The sequence below is a fragment of the Pelophylax lessonae genome (genome assembly GCF_965119305.1).
Source record: "Pelophylax lessonae genome assembly, chromosome: 4".
Taxonomy (NCBI): Eukaryota; Metazoa; Chordata; class Amphibia; order Anura; family Ranidae; genus Pelophylax; species Pelophylax lessonae.
The window spans coordinates 508,361,477-508,381,534 of NC_138771.1; the positions used below are offsets into that span (position 1 = coordinate 508,361,477).

General features: G+C 42.8%; 2 protein-coding genes across 2 annotated transcripts in view; one reads left to right on the forward strand and one right to left on the reverse strand.

Moving 5' to 3' along the window:
- Positions 1-14,496, forward strand: part of LOC309553533 (aldo-keto reductase family 1 member C3-like) — a 68,959-nt gene extending 54,463 nt beyond the window's left edge. The window contains exons 5-9 of the mRNA XM_082254780.1: positions 2,654-2,776; positions 8,312-8,421; positions 8,504-8,669; positions 12,137-12,219; positions 14,305-14,496. Of these exons, the coding sequence (XP_082110906.1) occupies positions 2,654-2,776; positions 8,312-8,421; positions 8,504-8,669; positions 12,137-12,219; positions 14,305-14,347 (525 nt within the window). The 3' untranslated portion in view covers positions 14,348-14,496. The remainder of the gene's footprint in view (positions 1-2,653; positions 2,777-8,311; positions 8,422-8,503; positions 8,670-12,136; positions 12,220-14,304) is intronic.
- Positions 14,497-16,517: 2,021 nt separating this feature from the next.
- Positions 16,518-20,058, reverse strand: part of LOC309553534 (aldo-keto reductase family 1 member C1-like) — a 48,436-nt gene continuing 44,895 nt past the window's right edge. The window contains exons 8-9 of the mRNA XM_082254781.1: positions 17,800-17,882; positions 16,518-16,578 (exon numbers count right to left, since the gene is read on the reverse strand). Of these exons, the coding sequence (XP_082110907.1) occupies positions 16,536-16,578; positions 17,800-17,882 (126 nt within the window). The 3' untranslated portion in view covers positions 16,518-16,535. The remainder of the gene's footprint in view (positions 16,579-17,799; positions 17,883-20,058) is intronic.

The window sequence follows — 20,058 nt, forward strand, 5'->3', positions numbered from 1 at the left end:
AGGTCTCTAGTATCTTCCACTTAGTCTGCACTGAGGTTATTATTATTGGAGTTGTGCTGTTTGTCCGATTTAAATCTGGACTTAACTGTAGGAGTAGCTGTAGGAGTAGCTGTAAGGTGAGTTACTCACTGTGCTCTGCAGGCCCTGCTGTTTGTGTCCTGGAGCTGCTGAGTCCATTCTGGATGCATCTTGGCTTTCCCCATTCAGTTGCTGTTGAAAAAAGGCATTTTTTTTTGCAGAGTTTTTGAGGCTTCCCTGCCTCCTTCCTCTTTCTGGACATGGCCGTTTTGGGTCCCACAGGTGCCAGTGAGGTAATGTGGTCAGGATGGCTATTTGTGATGCCGCTGGTGGGTAGCTAATTGCCGCTTTGCCTTCTGAATCGCCGGTGCTCCGGATCACACCACCATCCAGCTCCGTCCCCCCATTATATATTGTTTTTAAGGTCATTTAATATATTTTCAAAAACTGTACTCAAGCAGGTGACTTAATGGACAGATTACTGAAGTATGAATTTCATACTTCAAACCAGTAGTTTCACAGTAAATAGATAAATAACAAATTATTATGTTACAACATATAGCATAATAATATATTATTTTGCGTGATTAAAAAAGTACCTTTTCAGCAGCAGCAGATTCTCCCTGCTAACTGTGTGAGAAAAACATGCGATTATGGCTAAACCTTATACCCATAAACCCATGTTTTTTCTTTTAGACACATGCCCCCTTCTATGACACTGCAGTGAGAAGAGAGCCTTCACTGCAGCATTTTTATTGGACAGCTTGGACCAATGGTGCTTTACCATTGGTCCAAGGCTCCAAGCTGTCCATTGAGCTCAGTGCCTCTGACAAGAAGTAACAGGCACTGTGAGCTCATCTTCTCAGTCTGCTGCAGTGTGTGCCAGCTTGTTTTTAAACTGGCCACACTGTATGTACTGTAGCTTCTGACAGCCTGGTCAAGGACCCCCGTATCTCCAGAACCATGGGTGCTAGGAGCCCCAAATTTTGACCAGTGGTGGGGTAGGGCTTTGGCTACCTACCCACACAAAGTATCTGTGACCCCCAGATAGCCCAGCTATGACCATCGAAGGCTCTGCCTCACCTGCCTCCCCTGACTGCATGTCCCTGCTATTGAGGTGCTGTATTGTCCAATACTATCGTGTTAAAATATGTTGCTGCTTCAACCACTCTCTGTGTTCTCTTCCCCCATGGGCGGTGTGCCTGGCCCACTCACAAGGGTTCTTTCCATGCTGGCAGGGGAAAAGCTTTTCTACTCAGGCTGTGACTCATTGAAAAAAAAAAATGAATAGGCCCCCTTCACACTGGCTTTTCAATTTGTCTAAAAAAAAAAAAAACGGGAAGACAGACACGATTGGACCCTTTATTCTCCTCCATGGGTAGTTGGATTTAAACAAACCTGTGTCCGTTTACACCCAACTACCTCCAATATGGTTCGGCAAAAAAAAAAAATTCAGAAGGGGAAACCCTCCCTCTCCATCTGGCCAAATCGGGCTGAAGGGTAGTTGGGTGTAAACCGGTCTTAAAGTAATCGTCTCGTTTATAGTAGTCTTGTTTTTTTAAAAATAACAAACATGTTATACTTACCTGCTCTGTGCAGTTAGTTTTGCACAGGGCAGCCCAGGTCCTTCCCTTCTCGAGTCCCTCTTCTGAGCTCCAGGGCCCCTCCCTACTGTTGAGTGCCCCCACAGCAAGCAGCTTGCTGTGGAGGCACCTGAGCCAAGTCACAGCTAAAGGCTTGTTAACTGCACAGCAATTTTGAAGCTGGCTTGGTATCTTTATGGTACAGACAAGTGCACTTTAAATCACCTAATGGTTTTTGATGTCTCCCAGAAGTCACCTTTCTACATCTAGTTATCCTGGCCTATGCACCTGTTTTAGGTATTACAAGGGTATCTGATTGGACATTTGATTTATTTTGTATTATGGAGTCAGCAACTGCAGGCTTGTTAACACCCTTGTTAAAACAAAACGAGTAAAGCCCCGTACACACGCACAGATTGTTGGCCGTAAATTGTCGGCCAACGTCCGATCTGCCGATTGTAGGCTTGTTAGTATGATGCTTCCGACAACCAACTGCGAATTTTCGGCCGAAAAAAATCTGGTGTGCATGCTATAAAATTTTTGTTGGCCAACAAAGAACGGCCGATTGTTCCTCAGTCAGTACAGATTTCGGCAGACAAAAATCAGATGAGCAAGACTGGGCATGCTCAGAGAAGAAAAAACACAGGGAAAGTCAACCATCACATAACATCACTTCTGAAGTTGGTTTTCGTTGGCCAACAAAAGTCCAGTGCAAGTCTAGAGCACATTTCAACCAACAAACAACACTGGGTAAAAGTTGGCCGATCAGTTGGCCAACAATCTGTGCGTGTGTACGGGGCTTATGACACATTGGTAAAAAGAAACAGACCCAGGAACTAGGCGTATGTTCTCACCATATAGTCCCTAAGCTATGAAGCAGGGCAGTGATTATCCTGGCCCACTAGACTCCACATTAAACTGACATTTAACTTTTAGGAAAACTAAGCCATTAAAGTGGACTGATAATGCAATATTTTCAGAATGGCAATAGCACTTCGCTAACTGATTGTTTTCTGTGTTTAACTTAATTATAATCCTTTTGATTTTTTTAGGCTATGGAGGCATGCAAAGATGCCGGACTTGTTAGATCCATCGGAGTTTCCAATTTCAACAAGCGGCAGATAGAATTGATCCTCAACATGCCGGGACTCAAATACAAACCTGTCTGCAATCAGGTAATAACTGCTTCCACACATACGGTATAAAAGGGGTATGTATACATATGGCTGTGGGGCGGAGAATGCCTCAGCCACTTATGATTGGCCTCAGTAAAATGGCAGCTTCCTGGAGGGATCACTCAGGTGGGTTCAGGCTTGGATTCAAACAAACATGAACTCATCCATACTTGTTAATAAGAACCATTCTCTGTTTGTCTGTCATTCATTAGTGAAATAAATGTTATACTGTGTAAAATAGTATTAAAGTTGTCCAGTATTTGGCCTAGAGCTGAGTGATACCAGGAGGAGGGCCAGCATGATTGGGGCCTGCAAAAGAGACGGAGTATTAGTGGGCAGGGGAGGACAGGGCCAGGGGGCAGGGGGGCAATTGCCCCCTGGGCCACTCTGTTGTCCTGTAAAAAGGCTGCACCGCTTCTGCCACAGACATGCCTAAAGGATTCCTGGTGAAGAGAAGTAAAAAGTCCCCACTGCTGACCTACTGAGTGCGGGTTGAAGACAAGGACAACAAGGATGAGGAGAGGCCGGTTTCATGCCCCACTGAAAACTCTCCTCCCCTGGCCAGCCTCAACCGAGCTGTCCCAGCTCTCCCAACCGCCCCCTACTGGCCAGATTGGGAACCCAGATTAAGCCGATGAGTAGAGAGTACCTGGAGCAGAGCTTCAGCCTGGAATGGGGGTCAGGAGGAGGACAGGAAGAGGGAGAGTGGGAGGGGGGCCAAGTCGGTGCACCAGGGGCCTCTGGTTTGTACTTGCCCCCTGGGCCGAAAGTTGCCAGACTGCCCCTGTTAGTGGGGTGATTTAGAATGATGCATTCTGCTTACCATATTGAAGAGTTCAAGGCAGAAGGTGTGCCCTGTAGTGGGTAGAGAGGAGGGGGATCGTGTCAGAGCTCAGTCGGAGCTCATCACAGCATCAGACAGTTTTTCTCCACCCTCCCTTTTCGTTTCTTATGTTGTTAGCTTACCATGCAATGTCTAGGTCCTTTTATTTGCTTGTCATAGCAGCAGGCAGGTGGTCTATTGGGTCTTTGAAAGCGGTGCTGGTTAAATCATAGTGGAAAAATTGTGGTTTGGGCCCATCTGAGATATGGGTGTCCCTTACTAACAATATGGTGGTAACATAGGGGTATTAATTGGGTTGTATCTGGTAGTATGTAAGTAGTTAATTGTCCCTGAGCCGGTGTAGTTGCAGCTTGGGGCGTTTGATTGGGTGGAAGATACAACCAGTTAATCTTAAGTAAATTGCCCTTCAAAAACCTTAGACCCGGCATAAGCTGAGATTGGTTTATTTGGTATGCATTGACTGTATTATATGCATTAAACGTGTTTTCTTGTGAATGTTGTTTTTAACGGTTTGTAAAAGAAAAAAAAAAAAGGCTGCTATGGCCATTCGACTCCAAATAAAACATGTCATCTGGTCATTTTGGATTTTGGAAAGGGGGGATGGGCCAAGTGTTTAATGTTTTATAGATAACCGGAGCCTCGGCATTCTGCAGGTCCCTAAGTCACGTCAAACTGTTTACATTTTTTGCTATTCATTTGCAGAGATGTATAGTAACTAAGTAGAACTACTTCACTACTGTACTTAAGTATCGAAAGGCGGTATCTGTACTTTCCTAGAGTAGAATTTTTTTCTCCTACTTCCACTTTTACTTCACTACATTTTTTCGATGATTTCAATACTTCTACTCCGATATTTTTTTTTTTTTGTGCTGCATAGTTACTCGTTACTATTATATAAATGACCACTGCCAGAACAGTAGATGGAAGGTTTCATGAAACTTAAAACATGTGTATTATCAGCGCATACGAAAATAAAGGCTACTGTATGCATAAATAAAAGCTGCATTTGAAATAATAAAAGACAATATGATGTTCAAACTTTTGACTTCTTTCTTTAATAACTACATAACACAGTACTTGTACTTTTACTTTCAGTACTTGAGTAGCAATTTTATTTTCAAAACTACTGGTACTTTTACTTTCAGTACTTGAGTAGCAAAATTTTTACAAAAACTACTTGCAATACTTAAGTACAAAAAATGTAGAATACTTTAGTACTTCTACTCAAGTCACTTTTTGATCGAGCACTTCCACTTCTACTCAAGTCACTTTTTGATCGAGCACTTGTACTTTTACTCAAGTATGGGTTTCCAGTACTTTATACAACTCTGTAAGGAACCCACATGTCCCAAAGATATCATTATCTAATAAATAAGGGATAAGCCATTTAAAATGCCTTTAGTACTACTGTGTAGAAACCTTACATGTAAAAATAAATAAATAAATTATACTGTATTTTATTATTAATCATTGGTTAACCATAATCAGTCCCAATTACCAATTCCTCCACTTACCTATTATTTATTTTCTACTATTTTTTTACCATTAATATTTAATTTTCTTTTTGTTTTTAAATCATTTTGTTTATTTTTTCAGTAATGCAAAAAAAAAGAATTGAAGAAAAAAAAAAATGAAAAAATTAAAGTGTTACTAAACCCTGGACCTTGCATTTACTATATCTGGTCTGCCATAGTGCATGGAAATGCAATTATTTTAGTAAATACAAACTGCTAAATACCTTTTCTCATCAGCAGTATATAGCAGTCATGTGACTTCTATCAGTGTCCGGCTGAGCACTTGTTAAAGCTTGTTGTGCTCTGACTGTTCTATGAGGATGCATGACCTGATTCTATCTGGACAGGGCTGATTACATGCACCATCCAAAAAAAAAACCTCTCTAGCAATAAACATCAAACTGAGCATGAGCATAGTGCCCCCAAGGCTCTGTACTATTAGCAGATGGATTGGGGACAGTAAAAGTAGGGGAGGATCAGAGAAGACAGGATAAAACAATATGTTTATACAGTGCAGAGGATTAACCCCTTTGGATCCACTGTGGGTATAACAAGCATGCGTTACTGCAAATACAGACTGATTATACAGTTGTGGGTTTAGTAACACTTTAAGCTTATTTTATTTGCAAATAGTTTTGGACCATGCTTTTTACCAGAAACATCATTTTAATTTGTTTTAAATGGATCAATTTATACAATAAAATGTGTATGTTTGTGTGTGAGTGTATATATATATATATATATATATATATATATGTATCAAAAAAAAAATATATATATATACATATACATACAGTATCTCACAAAAGTGAGTACACCCCTCAGATTTTTGTAAATAATTTATTATATCTTTTCATGTGACAACACTGAAGAAATGACACTTTGCTACAATGTAAAGTAGTGAGTGTACAGCTTGTATAACAGTGTAAATTTGCTGTCCCCTCAAAATAACTCAACACACAGCCATAAATGTCTAAACCGCTGGCAACAAAAGTAAGTGACAATGTCCAAATTCGGCTCAATCAGCCATTTTCCCTCCCCGGAGTTGTTAGTGTTACAAGGTCTCAGGTGTGAATGGGGAGGAGGTGTGTTAAATTTGGTGTTATCGCTCTCACTCGCTCATACTGGTGACTGGAAGTTCAACATTGCACCTCATGGCAAAGAACTCTCTGAGGATCTGAAAAAAAGAATTGTTGCTCTACATAAAGATGGCCTAGACTATAAGAAAAAAGCCAAGACCCTGAAACTGAGCTGCAGCACAGTGGCCAAGACCATACAGCGGTTTACCAGGACAGGTTCCATTTAGGAACAAGCCTCGCCATGGTCGACCAAAGCAATTGAGTGCACAAACTCAGCGTCATATCCAGAGGTTGTCTTTGGGAAATAGATGTATGAGTGTTGCCAGCATTGCTGCAGAGGTTGAAGGGGAGGGGGTTAACCTGTCAGTGCTCAGACCATACGCCGCACACTGCATCAAATTAATCTGCATGGCTGTTGTCCCAGAAGGAAGCCTCTTCTAAAGATGATGAACAAGAAAGCCAGAAAACAGTTTGCTTTAGACAATCAGACTAAGGACATGGATTACTGGAACCATGTCCTGTGATCTGATGAGACCAATATTAACTTATTTGGTTCAGATGGTGTCAAGTGTGTGTGGTGGCAACCAGGTGAGAAGTACAAAGACAAGTGTGTCTTGCCTACAGTCAGGCATGGTGGTGGGAGTGTCATGGTCTGGGGCTGCATGAGTGCTGCTGGCACTGGGAAGCTACAGTTCATTGAGGGAACCATAAATGCCAACATGTACTGTGACATACTGAAGCAGAGCATGATCCCCTCCCTTCGGAGACTGGGCCGCAGGGCAGTATTCAAACATGATAAAGACCCCAAACACACCTCCAAGACGACCACTGCCTTGCTAAAAAAGCTGAGGGTAAAGGTGATGGACTGACCAAGCATGTCTCCAGACCTAAACCCTATTGAGCATGTGTGGGGCATCCTCAAACGCAGTGGTGGCCCGTCCATTGGCAGTGCAGGGGCACCGCCCCCCTATCCATGCGTCCGGCCCCCTAATCTACATGCAGAGTGCCGGACGCATGGATTCCAATGGGTTTTTTTTTTTTTTGAAGCACGTGATTAGAGCCAGAGGCTCTAATAGGCTTCAAAAAAGGGTGGGCTCGGGGCGGAGAGCAAGGCGTCCTGAGCCCACGCAGTTGTGTGACAATAGCGAATGAATGTTCCCTATTGTCACATGGATCTTCCTTCTGGCCAATCAGGAAGCTGGTCCTGAGACCCGTTTCCCGATTGGCCGAAAGGAGAAGCCATGCCATTGGCGAAGGAGGAGGAGGGAAGAGACAGGAGAAGCAGGAGATTGAGGGGGAAGCCGCCGCCGCCGCTCCTGCCTGCCTGCCCTCCACATGTCCAGGGTGAGTAAGATGGAGGGGGGTATGGTGTGCGGGCTGGTGTAGTCTGGGGGAGGGGGGTATGGTGTGGTCCGTCTGCCGCCCCCGGCCCATGGAGCACCAACCTTCACTGCTCAAACGGAAGGTAACATCTACCAGTTCCGTGAAGAGGACTCCAGTGGCAACCTGTGAAGCTCTGGTGAACTCCATGCCCAAGAGGGTTAAGGCAGTGCTGGAAAAAAAATGGTGACAACACAAAATATTGACAATTTAGGCCCAATTTGGACATTTTGACTTAGAGGTGTACTCACTTATGTTGCCAGCGGTTTAGACATTAATACATTGTAGCAAAGTGTAATTTCTTCAGTGTTGGCACATGAAAAGATATAATAAAATATTTACAAAACTGTGAGGGGTGTACTCACTTTCGTGAGATACTGTGGATATACAGTATATATATTCTTTTTATTTATATTTTATTTTTTACAGTAAAACTAACACTGATCAAAATAGGAAAAAAAAAAAACACTTCTTGCAAGACAATAATGCCTAAAGAAAGCATAGTTTATTTCACAAAAAAAAAAAAAGGCATTACTTTGTCATTCTTTTTTATCTTCGAATAAACAGGCTTATTACATTGGAATGTAAAAAGCATTCTTGTTTATTGTGAATATAAAGATATGAGAGCTGAAGTGGGTAAAGTGAGAAATACGGACAGGCGGAGCAATACATGCAATGACTGCTACGGGTTTTTGTTCCCTTCTTATTTGCTGCTCAGGTGGAGTGTCACATCTACCTGAATCAGGGAAAGTTGCTGGAATTCCTCAAGTCACAGGACATCGTACTGGTGGGATACAGCGTGCTGGGTTCCAGTCGAGATGAGAAATTGTAAGATTGTCATATCACTTGATGTCATTTACCTTCTCACCAAAGCAGAATTGTAGGTAATTGTAAACGTTCTATTTTCCAGTATAGACCCTAATACTCCTGTTCTGCTGGAGGATCCAGTGCTAAAAGAAATAGCAGAAAAGTTGGGAAGGACAACTGCCCAGGTGGCCATGCGGTACCTGCTACAGAGAGGGAATGTGGTCCTGGCAAAGAGCTACACGCCAGCCAGAATTAAACAGAATCTGCAGGTGAGGGAAGGGTGGGCACTGCTGAAGACCAAAGGGGCATCCACATTCAGCCCTTGTTCACATTGGAGCGATTTGTCATAAGATTTGACAGGTCAAATCGCATGGCAAGTCGCAGCCTGTTGCCGGCAATGGCACCGTTCTAATCATTGCGACACCCCACTGATTTTGCAAAAGTAGTTTCTGCACTGTTTTTGCAGATTTCAGGTGCAATTTCACTAGACATCTGTGCATGAAGCCGCACAGATGTCTTTCAAGTAGCACCTGAAAATGAATGAAGGCAAGAGACAGGAAGACAAAAGGAGGAAAAACTAGATGATGCTGGATGTCAGATACATTTTAAGAATTAATTCAGTTCTAGGTCTTGTGTCCTTTCAGGCACAATCTCTTACCATTGTACCATGATCCTTGGCAATGTACACTATATTACCAAAAGTATTGGGATACCTGCCTTTACAGACACACATGAATTTTAATGACATCCCAGTCTTAGTCCATAGGGTTCAATATTGAGTTGGCCCACCCTTTGCAAGTGTGTCTATGGTCATTTTTGACCATTCTTCCAGAAGCGCATTTGTGAGGTAAGGCACTGATGCTGGATGAGAAGGCCTGGCTTGCAGTCTCCGCTCTAATTTATCCCATAGGTGTTCTATCGGGTTGGGGTCAGGACTCTGTGCAGGCCAGTCAAGTTCCACCGGAAACTCGCTCATCCATGTTTTTATGGACCTTGCTTTGTGTACTAGTCCAGATTATTTGCTGGGGGGGGGGGGGGGGATTATGGTGTGGGGTTGTTTTTCAGGGGTTGGGCTTGGCCCCTTAGTTCCAGTGGAGGGGAACTCTTAAGGCATCAGCATACAAAGACATTTTGGACAACTTCATGCTCCCAACTTTGTGTGAACAGTTTGGGGATGGCCCCTTCCTGATCCAACATGACTGCGCACCAATGCACAAAGCAAGATCCATAAAGATATAAGCCCCGTACACACGTACCGAATGTCGGCCGAACGATCGGCCGTCTTTTGTCCGGTGCTGTCCTGTCGGCTGAAAAGTGCTAAAGACTGCACACGAATTTTGTCGGCCAACAACAGCCGACTGCAGAAGTGATGTCATGTGATGGTTAACTTTCCGTGTGTTTTTTCTTTTCTGAGCATGCCCAGTCTTGCTAATCTGCTGTTTGTCGGCCGAATTCTGTACTGACTGGCGAACAATCGGCCGTTCTGGTGACGGCCAACAAAAATTTTAAAGTCTGCACGCCAGATTCTGTTCGGCCGAAAATTCGCTGTCGGTTGTCGGAAGCATTATACTAACAAGCCGACAATCGGCCGATCGTTCGGCGGCCGAATATTTACGGCCAACAATCGCTACGTGTGTACGGGGCTATAGATGACAAATGCGCTTAAGGAAAAATAGTCAAACGTTCCCATAGACACACTCCTAAACCTTGTGGGCAGCCTTTCCAGAAGAGATGAAGCTTTTATAGCTGCAAAGGGCGGGCCAACTCAATATTGAGCCCTATGGACTAAGACTGGGATGACATTAAAGTTCATTTGCATACAAAGGCAGGCATCCCAATACTTTTGGTAATATAGTGTACCTTCTATTGATTTTACCCACTACCTGTCTAAATCTGGGCACAGATGACTCAGATCAACCAGCAGGCTGAACGAAAAAAACAAACACACATATTCCTCCACCTATACCAGCAAGGTGAATAGAGGAATACTACCCTCTAGGACAGTGATGGCGAACCTTGGCACCCCACATGTTTTGGGCCTACATTTCCCATTATGCTCTTGTACTCTGCAGTGTAGTTGAGCATCATGGGAAATTAAGTTCCAAAACATGTGGGGTGCCAAGGTTCACCATCACTGCTCTAGGACATTGTATTCTGGTAGCAGGACTATGGAGAAAAATTTGACCAGATTCAACAGAAGTTGATCTAACAATTAACTTAGTCAGTTAATACAGACATGGCCACACATGGATCACAATACCTGCTAAACCGGGCAAATTTCAATCCATCTATGGCCAACTTTAGTCTGTGTCTCTAACCAGCCCTCAAATTATTTACCCTATCACCAACTTTACAGTTAAAAACAGTTGTACTCCCTTACATATACCCAGTGAGGTGACTGGCCTCGGGTGATACTTAGAGATAAAACAAATCCTCCTACATATGTTGTACCTGTTTATCTGCAGTCTTCTATTCTCTACATCCATTCAGAGTGCAGAACTTATAAAGCTTGTCTAAGCTGTCAGAAAAAAGGGAGCAGAGAGCTGAAATTACATTCTGCAGAACTCAGTGAGCTGATTGGAGGGAAGGGACACACCCTCGTTTACAAAGCACACAGGAACAGATCTTAGTTTGTCAATCAGCTGGAGATCCCTCCCCTGTCACCATTGTTCTCTTGGTGTCAGGAAAACTGTCTGAAGTGATTCATGCTGATAGCAGAGGAAGAAAGCAGCAGAGAGAAATGACACTTAGTGTTCTTATTTGGGACAAACAAACACTATAGAGGGATATGCTTTGTTCATATTAAATGCCTGAGGTTTACAACTACTTTTAATGCTAACTTGCAGCATTTTTTTTTATTTTCATACATCATTATAGAAATGCCATGTGCCTCTGAACTTGCTAAAAATTCGACTATACCATGAGAGTCAATTTTCTAGCACAGCCCATCCTTTCTTGCATGTCATAGACATCTTCTCCTCTGGGTGTGTCTAATTATTATCTGAGCTGACCCAGCTACTTTGCTAATAATACCGAGTCTGCTAGGCTGCTGATGTCACATCCAAGATGGTGGTGCCCAGTAGCAGTCTCTAGTAGCAGTAGCAGTCAGGGCTTTTGCATGTCTACACAAGACAAGCTTTTATAGGACAAGAGCATGTCTAAAATATGTAAAATGTACACATAATCTTATGGGAAGATTTATGTTGAAATAAATAATCAGGCAGCAGGGCCTCTCTAACTGCTGCCAATGCTCCATGCCATACAGTTTCTATTCCTGGAATGTAACTTCTGGCCCCGTTTGCTCACCTAGCTCTCCTCTTATATATCTTCCCTTCTGACCCGATCTTTGCAAATCTTTCTTTTTTATGCTTCTGCTGTCTGGCTTTCTGCCTTCTTTTATGCCCTTACCTACTGTAAATGCGGTCTATCCTGACATTCACCCATTTACCTTTTACACTCCTGTCCTATGATTTGGTATTGCATTTGGTTGCCTGGTGTTACACCAACCGCTGACAATGGAGCAAATTCAAGGTTCTTGTAGTATCATATGACTCCCAAACGTCCTCCAGGGGTCCATGGCAAATAATGGGCACTTCACTAAACCCACTGGTTATACAGAGGATCTGTACAATTCTTTGATAGTTCCTAAGCCCCTAGCAATATCCAAACATTCTTTCTCTGGCCAATAGACCCAGATGCCTGTTACAGTAAATGTGCATGTCGCTTGTTCTTTTAGATATTTGACTTCCAACTGAGTGAAGAAGACATGAAGACCCTGGATGGTCTAAACAAAAACATGCGTTATATACAAACTCCACAGTAAGTGTCATACTTAAACTAGACATTAAATGTATTCTTATATGCTTACCTTTGAATAATTTTTATTTTGTTGGGTCCAAAGTCATGAGCAGACCAAGACAATACTGAGTTCAACAAGCTCTTTAGAAGCTGGCACCTGGGACAAATCTGACAACTACACACAGGGCTTGGAGCAGTGCTGCTTTTTTTTTTTTTTTAACCCTACCATGCTATTGCAGCTTTAAATCCCCTTTGTGCTGTCTCCTTGTTGATCCTAAAGGGATGCTTTGGTCTAAATATTAGTTTAGCATCTCTACAATTAGGTCCATTGGGGTGAAATGGAAGCAGTTCCCAATTGGGGACATGCCATGTGCTGTTTGCGGCTCAATAAGGTTTTCTTAAAGGAGTGGTGTCATCGATGTACAGCCTACACTCGTGTTACATTCTCTTGATTAGGAGCGTGAATGGCCATCACCCGAAGCATCTGTAGTGGAGGAGAGACTTGGTCTTTGGAGCAGTGTCACTCAGTTTGGATCGTAGTACAGTTTAGCAATTGAACTGGCTCAAAGCATTCAACCTGATTTATCAGTGGTTTTATAAAAGCATTAACCATGTTCAATTAGTTGCCATATGGATTGCCAGTCTCCTTACCCTATATTCATACGTTTGGGGAAAGATAAGGTGCCCAATAGAGGGTACATCAATACAGGAAACACAATACTAAACCATGAGACAATGACATTGCAAAAAGCCTGTTGAAATAGCTCTATAGGATTGTTCAAAGAAAGGTGAGAGCATACCCTGGCTTTAGTACAAAAAAACGATTTCCCTTGTTCCATTCAAAACTGAATATATGTTACAACAATCCTGAACAGTTTATTACATGCAAAATTAGCTTTTGCCTTTTAACATTTTCCACTAGTACCTTGCAGACTGCTAAAACCTGTAACACACTTGCCATTTTTAATACACTTGACAATTATGTTCAAGCTGGCCAACTGTGCCAAAGTGATCTTTCTTCAGACACCAAAACCGAAAATACTTAAGTGAAAATGTTAAATGCAACACGCACCTTGTGTAAAAACTTTTTTCTTTTCTGAGGGAGGGGGTTAGAACCTCTATCAGGTATTGTTAGCTGCTTGTGACACCTTTAAAGACATTTAGATTAATGGAGGTCGCTAAGACAGAAAGACACAGACAGCCATAAATATCTATCAGAGGTTCCACACTTGCCCAGAAGTAAAGGGTAAAGGGATTGTTTCTGTCTGTGTGAAGAAATGCCATGCAATAAAGGGATTCCTCATCATTTCCTGTCTATCGGACACCCTGTCATTGGGATAGATAGGGAGGGGAAGATTCCAAACTTAAAGTAGCTGTAAAGGCATATTTTTTTTTCTAAAATAATAAACATATTATACTTGCCTGCTCTGTGCAATGTTATTGGCCCTGATCCTCCTCTTCTGGGGTCCTCCACCAGTGCTGTCTTCTCCTCCTTTTTTGTTAGTGCTCTATAGCACGCTTAGGCTGGCTGCATGCGGGTGTGCTCCCGAGACAAGCTGTGTGTGTACATGGACACACACGGCACGGCTTAGCCTCGTGCCTGTACAGGATTTGAGTGACAGCGGCAGGAGTCATGGGCTGCCTTTGTGTCCTGTGAGAAGAGGGAGAAAAAGCAACACTGATGCAGACAAGCACACACTGTATCGAAAGGGAAGCCAGGTAAGTGTTTAAGGGGGGCCTGATTTGGGACGTTTTTTTTTTTTTTTTTTGCTTTATTGAACAGAACAATACAATGAGTTAAGTCTCAACAAGGTGCCTGCTACCTGGTGGATTTCTCTCTATTATTTACATCTGAGAGTTTTTTTGTGCTCCAACAAGATAACTTCCAGAGCTTCAATGCTGAATGCAGGGCAAGAGTGAGTGCACTGAGGGAGGTGTGTCCAGTGCAGACAGGGACAAATTTATCTACTTGTCCCTGAAAGTTACATGAACTTAGCGTAAGCGCTGACACTTCAACATCCTTTATGAATTCCCCCAAAATGGTTTGGATTTATAAACAATTATTACAATGCGCATTGCTATAATTAAATGGTGTTTTTTACTCAGGTGGCAGGACCATCCGAAGTACCCATTCCACGATGAATATTGAAAAATTGTGTCAGCAGCCATCACTGCAACAGAAGAGGCTTTATCAGGACTGGATGCTGATAGGTTGGCCTCACCAACCCTATCTTGAAAAGGAAATCATAGCTGTAATTATGGATGATAAAAATCAATAAACTACAGTTTACATACATACTCAGCATGTGAATGAACATTACTTTGTTTAGAATTAAAGTGGAGTTCCACCCAAAAGTGGAACTTCCGCTTTAAATAGTCCTAACCCCCTGACATGCCACGTTTGGCATGTCATTTTTTTGGGGGGGTGGGGGGGGTGGGGGGGTGATTACCTAGTTTTGACAGGTACCCGCTCCCACTTCCGCTTGGAGCGCCGCGGCGGCCTGAGCAGAAGTTCTCTTCTCCCCCTCCCTCCCTGCAATCTTCTGGGACAACCCACACTGTACTTGTGAACTTCCATCAGTATATGGCTTCCTCCCTGTCGTGAACATAGATATCAGATTTTCCAGCCACCCCCCATACAAAGCTAGCCGACAACTTAGCTTGTACTGGAATCTTCTCCTTTATTGAACAGTTTCACACTTATACACACATGAGCACATCCCCCTCCTGATCAGATTACCACACACAGGTCAGGGGTTTCCTGATTACATTATCATATGCAGACGAAATTGTATACAGAAATAGAATTAACCTGAACTAATTATCTAGCCATCTGGACAGAACATTATGTGAGTTTATTTACATTTAACAATGGAACAGACAGGCTTAACAGAATACACGTCTCACCTCAATACACAAACAGGGAGATCCTGTCTCTGACATTGAAGTTCAATACACATTATCATAAGTAAACACAGAACCATTTGAAGCAATCCAAACCATTAAGTATGTGTCTTTCACTCCCAGTGACGGTGAGTACCATCACATACCACACTGTGTAAGTGTTTTATTAAAACAAAGCTTGTAAATACCTTTTTACAGCTATCTTCAGGCAGGTGTACTACTCTGATCCCCAGGCTACAGCGTGAGGGGCCGAGATCTCCCTCTGACATCAGCCGGAAAAAGGTCACATGGCCGCTCAGCCCCTCTCTCTGTAGCTCTGGATCGGAGTAGTAGACCGACTGGGAGTCACGTGACCAGCCTGAAGACAGCTGTTAAAGGTATTTACAAGCTTTTTTTTTTTTTTTAAATAAAACACTTATACAGTGTGGTATGCCTTGATATATTAGAGGGGCTGGCAGTGACAATTTGTAATAATTTATTTTCTACTAATAGTGGCAGGAAAGGGGGGGCAGAGACAGAAACACAGACATGGAGCTGACAAGCAGGGAGGGAGGGGTTGAGGGGGACAGAGGAAAGCTGCTGATGACGGAGGCACGCAGGCTGACCATGGTGATCAGGGCTCTAAAGATTATGGTGGTCAGGACAAATAGAGGAACACCAAGACAAACAAACAGTGTGAATCTCCCCAGTGGACAGCAATAAAAACCTGATAGGGATTCTAATCACACTGTTTACCAAAAATTAAAAAGATGTTTTGCTACTACATATTCTCTAATTCCAGTGGCTGGATCACCCACATTCTTTGCCTGTTGTTGACAGTAGTGCACAGACGATACATTGTAAGTCTTTTTCTTCTAGTTTTGTGATACAAAGAGCCACAGAATGAGAATATTATGCCGCTTTAGTAATAAACACAGATAGGCAGGACTAAGGAATGCAAAAGCTTTATTTCAGTGCTGAAACACCAACACCATTCACTTAAATAGTTCAGATTTATGAAACAGTCAATTAAGCGTTTTTATTAAACTAGGAGTCCAGACTTCTTTAAAGACTAACTCCAGGTTTCATTTCACTTTAAATAGTTTTTTTGGGCCAACCTGACCCAAACAAACTATTTTCATTACTATATATGTGGCTGCTGTCAGTGCTGTATAAACTGTATGTGACATCAGCTATATACAGTATACAATGCTGCAATTCTGCAGCAGTATGGGGACTTTCCATCTCATTCCTAGAACAAAACCAAGCCAGACTGAGCTTGGTACAAACTAACACATTTAAAGTAGAGTAAAATTAACCAGGGATTAGGCATTAAACATTCCCATTTAACCATCATGAGCAGTGTGACATCACAGCACTTTGTGTCATCTTCTTGCACTAGAAAGACAGACGCACCTGATCAACTTCATGAGGGCTCTGGGAAACCCAGTGCTTTAATACTCATCATGATAAGGGTATTTAGGAGATTCCTTCCAACTAAATGAAAAGAGAGGAAGATATACATTAATCAGTGATGTTTATATCTGAAAAACATTATCACATTTCAAAAGGAAAAAAAATGATAGGATGAATGGCTTTGCATTTAATGTTTGGGCATATGGCAGCCCCACCTTAAACTGTTAATTTTGAATGTATTCTGGTTACTCATCAACTTCTTTTACCTCTTAGCATTTAAGGGACAAGCCACCTAGAATGAATATTCTGTGTTTGATAGGTGCTGGAGAGTTGGCCCTCTGGCATTTTCATATCTTTCAGGGATTCTATTGGAGTTGCACAGTTCTGCACACCTGCTATGCCCACAATGAGGAGTTCCCACCATGCCTGCACTGAGTTCCTAGGTCTGTACAGCTGCTGTGCCCATTATAGTGCCACAGGTGGAGCTAAAACGCAAAATGATGGATGGGGACACCCAAAACACCCAGCTGTAACGGAACAGGGATTTATGGCAGGAACCTCTCATCTTACCATTGAACATTAAACAATGCATTCATTCATCAAAACAATGAGAGTTATTTACTGAAACTGGAGAGTGCAAAATCTAGTGCAGTCATAGAAACCAATCAGCTTCCAGGTTTTATTGCCAAAGCTTAACTGAACAAGCTGAAGTTAGACGCTAATTGGCTACCATGCACAACTGCAACAGATTCTGAGTACACCAGTTTTAGTAAATCCTCCCAATGTATGTATGTATGTATGTATGTATACCCACTCAGCTATTTCCCACTTCCAAACCTCACATGAAGAAACTTAGCTGCACACCATTTTAAAATGCTGCATAAAACTGTATTGATTGAGAGTCAATGCGCAACCAGTTTTGGGCTTCTCTTTCTAGTTTAACAACTTAACAGAGCTTAGTTAAGTAAAAATGAGTGAATGGGAGGATCCTATGGGTTGCTCATCGACTGTAAACACAGTTTTACACAGAATTGCAATCTAGCAAGCAGCTCACACGTTCGGGTCATTAAACAATGGACAGCACTGAAATATCACATGTTTTTACATCCAAATAAATTGACTTTTACACATATATATATATATATATATATATATATGTATAGCTATAAATGATATGTATAACTCTTTGTAATTTGTGTTTTAGGTTTATTAATATTTTTAAACTGATTAAGAGACAAATAAATTCTAACCAAGAATTCTATAAAATTCCACAAACTACAGACAGACAAGATTCTTACATACCTATCAAGGCTTAAGTATCTCAAGTTTTTGTTAATGCCATCCAGTTTTTTCATGTCTTCACAACTCAGCACAAAGTCAAAGAGCTGCAAGAAAGCAACAAAACAATTATAACTACTAAGAACATTTTGAGAGGAAACCGTGAAAAAAAAAATGGAGCTGGTTCTGAGATTTACATGGCTCTGCCACAAAGCTTAACCTAATTTTTCTCTGTTGCAGTTCAGTAATACTTACAGGTCCCTCCCCTACCCCAACCTGTGGCTGTGGCTCATCTCCATCACTCTGCTCCCTGGCTCTATCAGCATTTTCCCTGTTCGAACATGAGCACTGCATCACAGTTTAATGACTCCTTTTCCAACCTGAGTTCTACAGAGACCGCAAGAAGCAGATACTTAAACTGCTTACAATAAAAATAAATTTAAGAATGGATTGATGAATGAAGAGCTGCATTCATTTCTGTATTTTATATCTGCCTGGAGTTTAGCTTAAAGAGGAACTTTACTGAGCACCACAAACTGAAAACACCATTTAATAATTTTAAATATTTAAAGTAAACTCCCCCATCCATCCATGTCTCCATGCTTTATTTTGATAAAAAAACACTTTGAAAAATGCCCCCTAGTATTTCTAGCTGTAGCCATCTTAAAGAGGAAGTAAACCCTCCTCTACAACTTGTACCTATAGGCAAGCCTATGATAAGGCTTACCTATAGGTACTGTAAATATCTCCTAAACATGTACCGTTTAGGAGATATTTACCTTACATGTCACCAGTGACGTCACTGGCGCATGCGCTCTGAAGGAACGGCCGATCGTGCCGTTCCTTCAGAGCCCCGTGCCGTGACTGTCGGCTCCCGCGCGCGTGCGCGGGAGTGACGTCACCGCGGCTCCGGCCAATCAGATGGCCGGATGCCGCGATCCCGGAAGACGGGCGACTAGACATGTCGCCCGTCATAGAGGTGAGTGAGCGGCACGGCGGGGGCTCGTTCTGAGGTAAGTATTGCATAATGAGCTAATATGCGATGCATACTAGCTCATTATGTCTTTCTTTTGCAGAATGGGCAGATTCATTATGTAGTATTTAATTCGTGGAATCCATCTGCCCTTAGCTCAAGCATACAGACAGGAGGGTGTGCTTACTTGGGAAAGCCCCTCCTCCAGGTCAAAGGGATAAAAAAATCAGGACTCTTAGGCCAGTAGCCAGGAAGCAGCTGAAGAAATGTGAAAAAAAAGTTTAAACACAAGTAAATATAGTATACCTTCCTATCTATTCACTACTGATTAACATTGATTGAGAAAGAGTTTGGTGCCGCTAGATTGGGTTGTTGAAGGGTAAGCTGACCTGGATCATGATCATGAGGGCAGGGGCAGACTGGCAGCTTTCGGCCCAGGGGGCAAGTACAAGCCAGAGGCCCATGGTGCAGCGACTCGACCCCCCTCCCAATTTCCCTCACCCACTCTCCCAATCCTCCTCCTGACCCCCATTCCAAGCTGAAGCCCTGCACCAGAGACTCTCTACTTACCGGCTGAATCTGGGTTCCCGACCTGGCCAGCAGGGGGCGGTTGGGGGGAGCTGGGACCGCTCAGTTGGGGCAAGGGCAGAAGAGTCTCCAGTGGGTCATGGAATTGGCTTCTGCTCAGAAATAGTTTACACCATCCATGCCGGGGGGGGGGGGGGGGGGGCGAGGTCGGCTCTTTGTCCTTGTCTTCAAACTGCACTCAGTAGGTCAGCGGCAGGGACGTTTTACTTATCTTCTCCAGGAATACTTTAGCAAGTCTGTGGCAGAAGCAGTGCAGCCTTTTTACGGGGCATCAGAGCAGCCCAGGGGGCAATTGCCCCCCTGCCCCATGGCCCAGTCCTCCCCTGCATGAGGGGATGGTCGGCCATACTTCAAGATAAGATGACTCTTTTTGAGAAAGTGTGGGACCCCTGGATGAGGTATCTGTCCGGACCTTCATGATCGGGTGGAGACCTTCTGACCCTTGAGGTCAATTAATTTGTCTTCTATATTGGAACCTTGGTCACAACGATCTAGACACCAACACCTTCCTATTCTTTCTTACCTTTCAATTTTTCTACACTTCTTTCCTATTCTTTCCTTTTTTATCTCGTACCTTTTTACCACAAAATTCAGTGATAATGGACCAAAACATGTCCTCGGTTGCTACATTTTTTATATTGTTTATAGTTCACAACTTTGCAGTTTACCTGCTTAGAATGGAGAGGGTGGGCGCCTCCACAAATTGATATGGAAATAAAGAC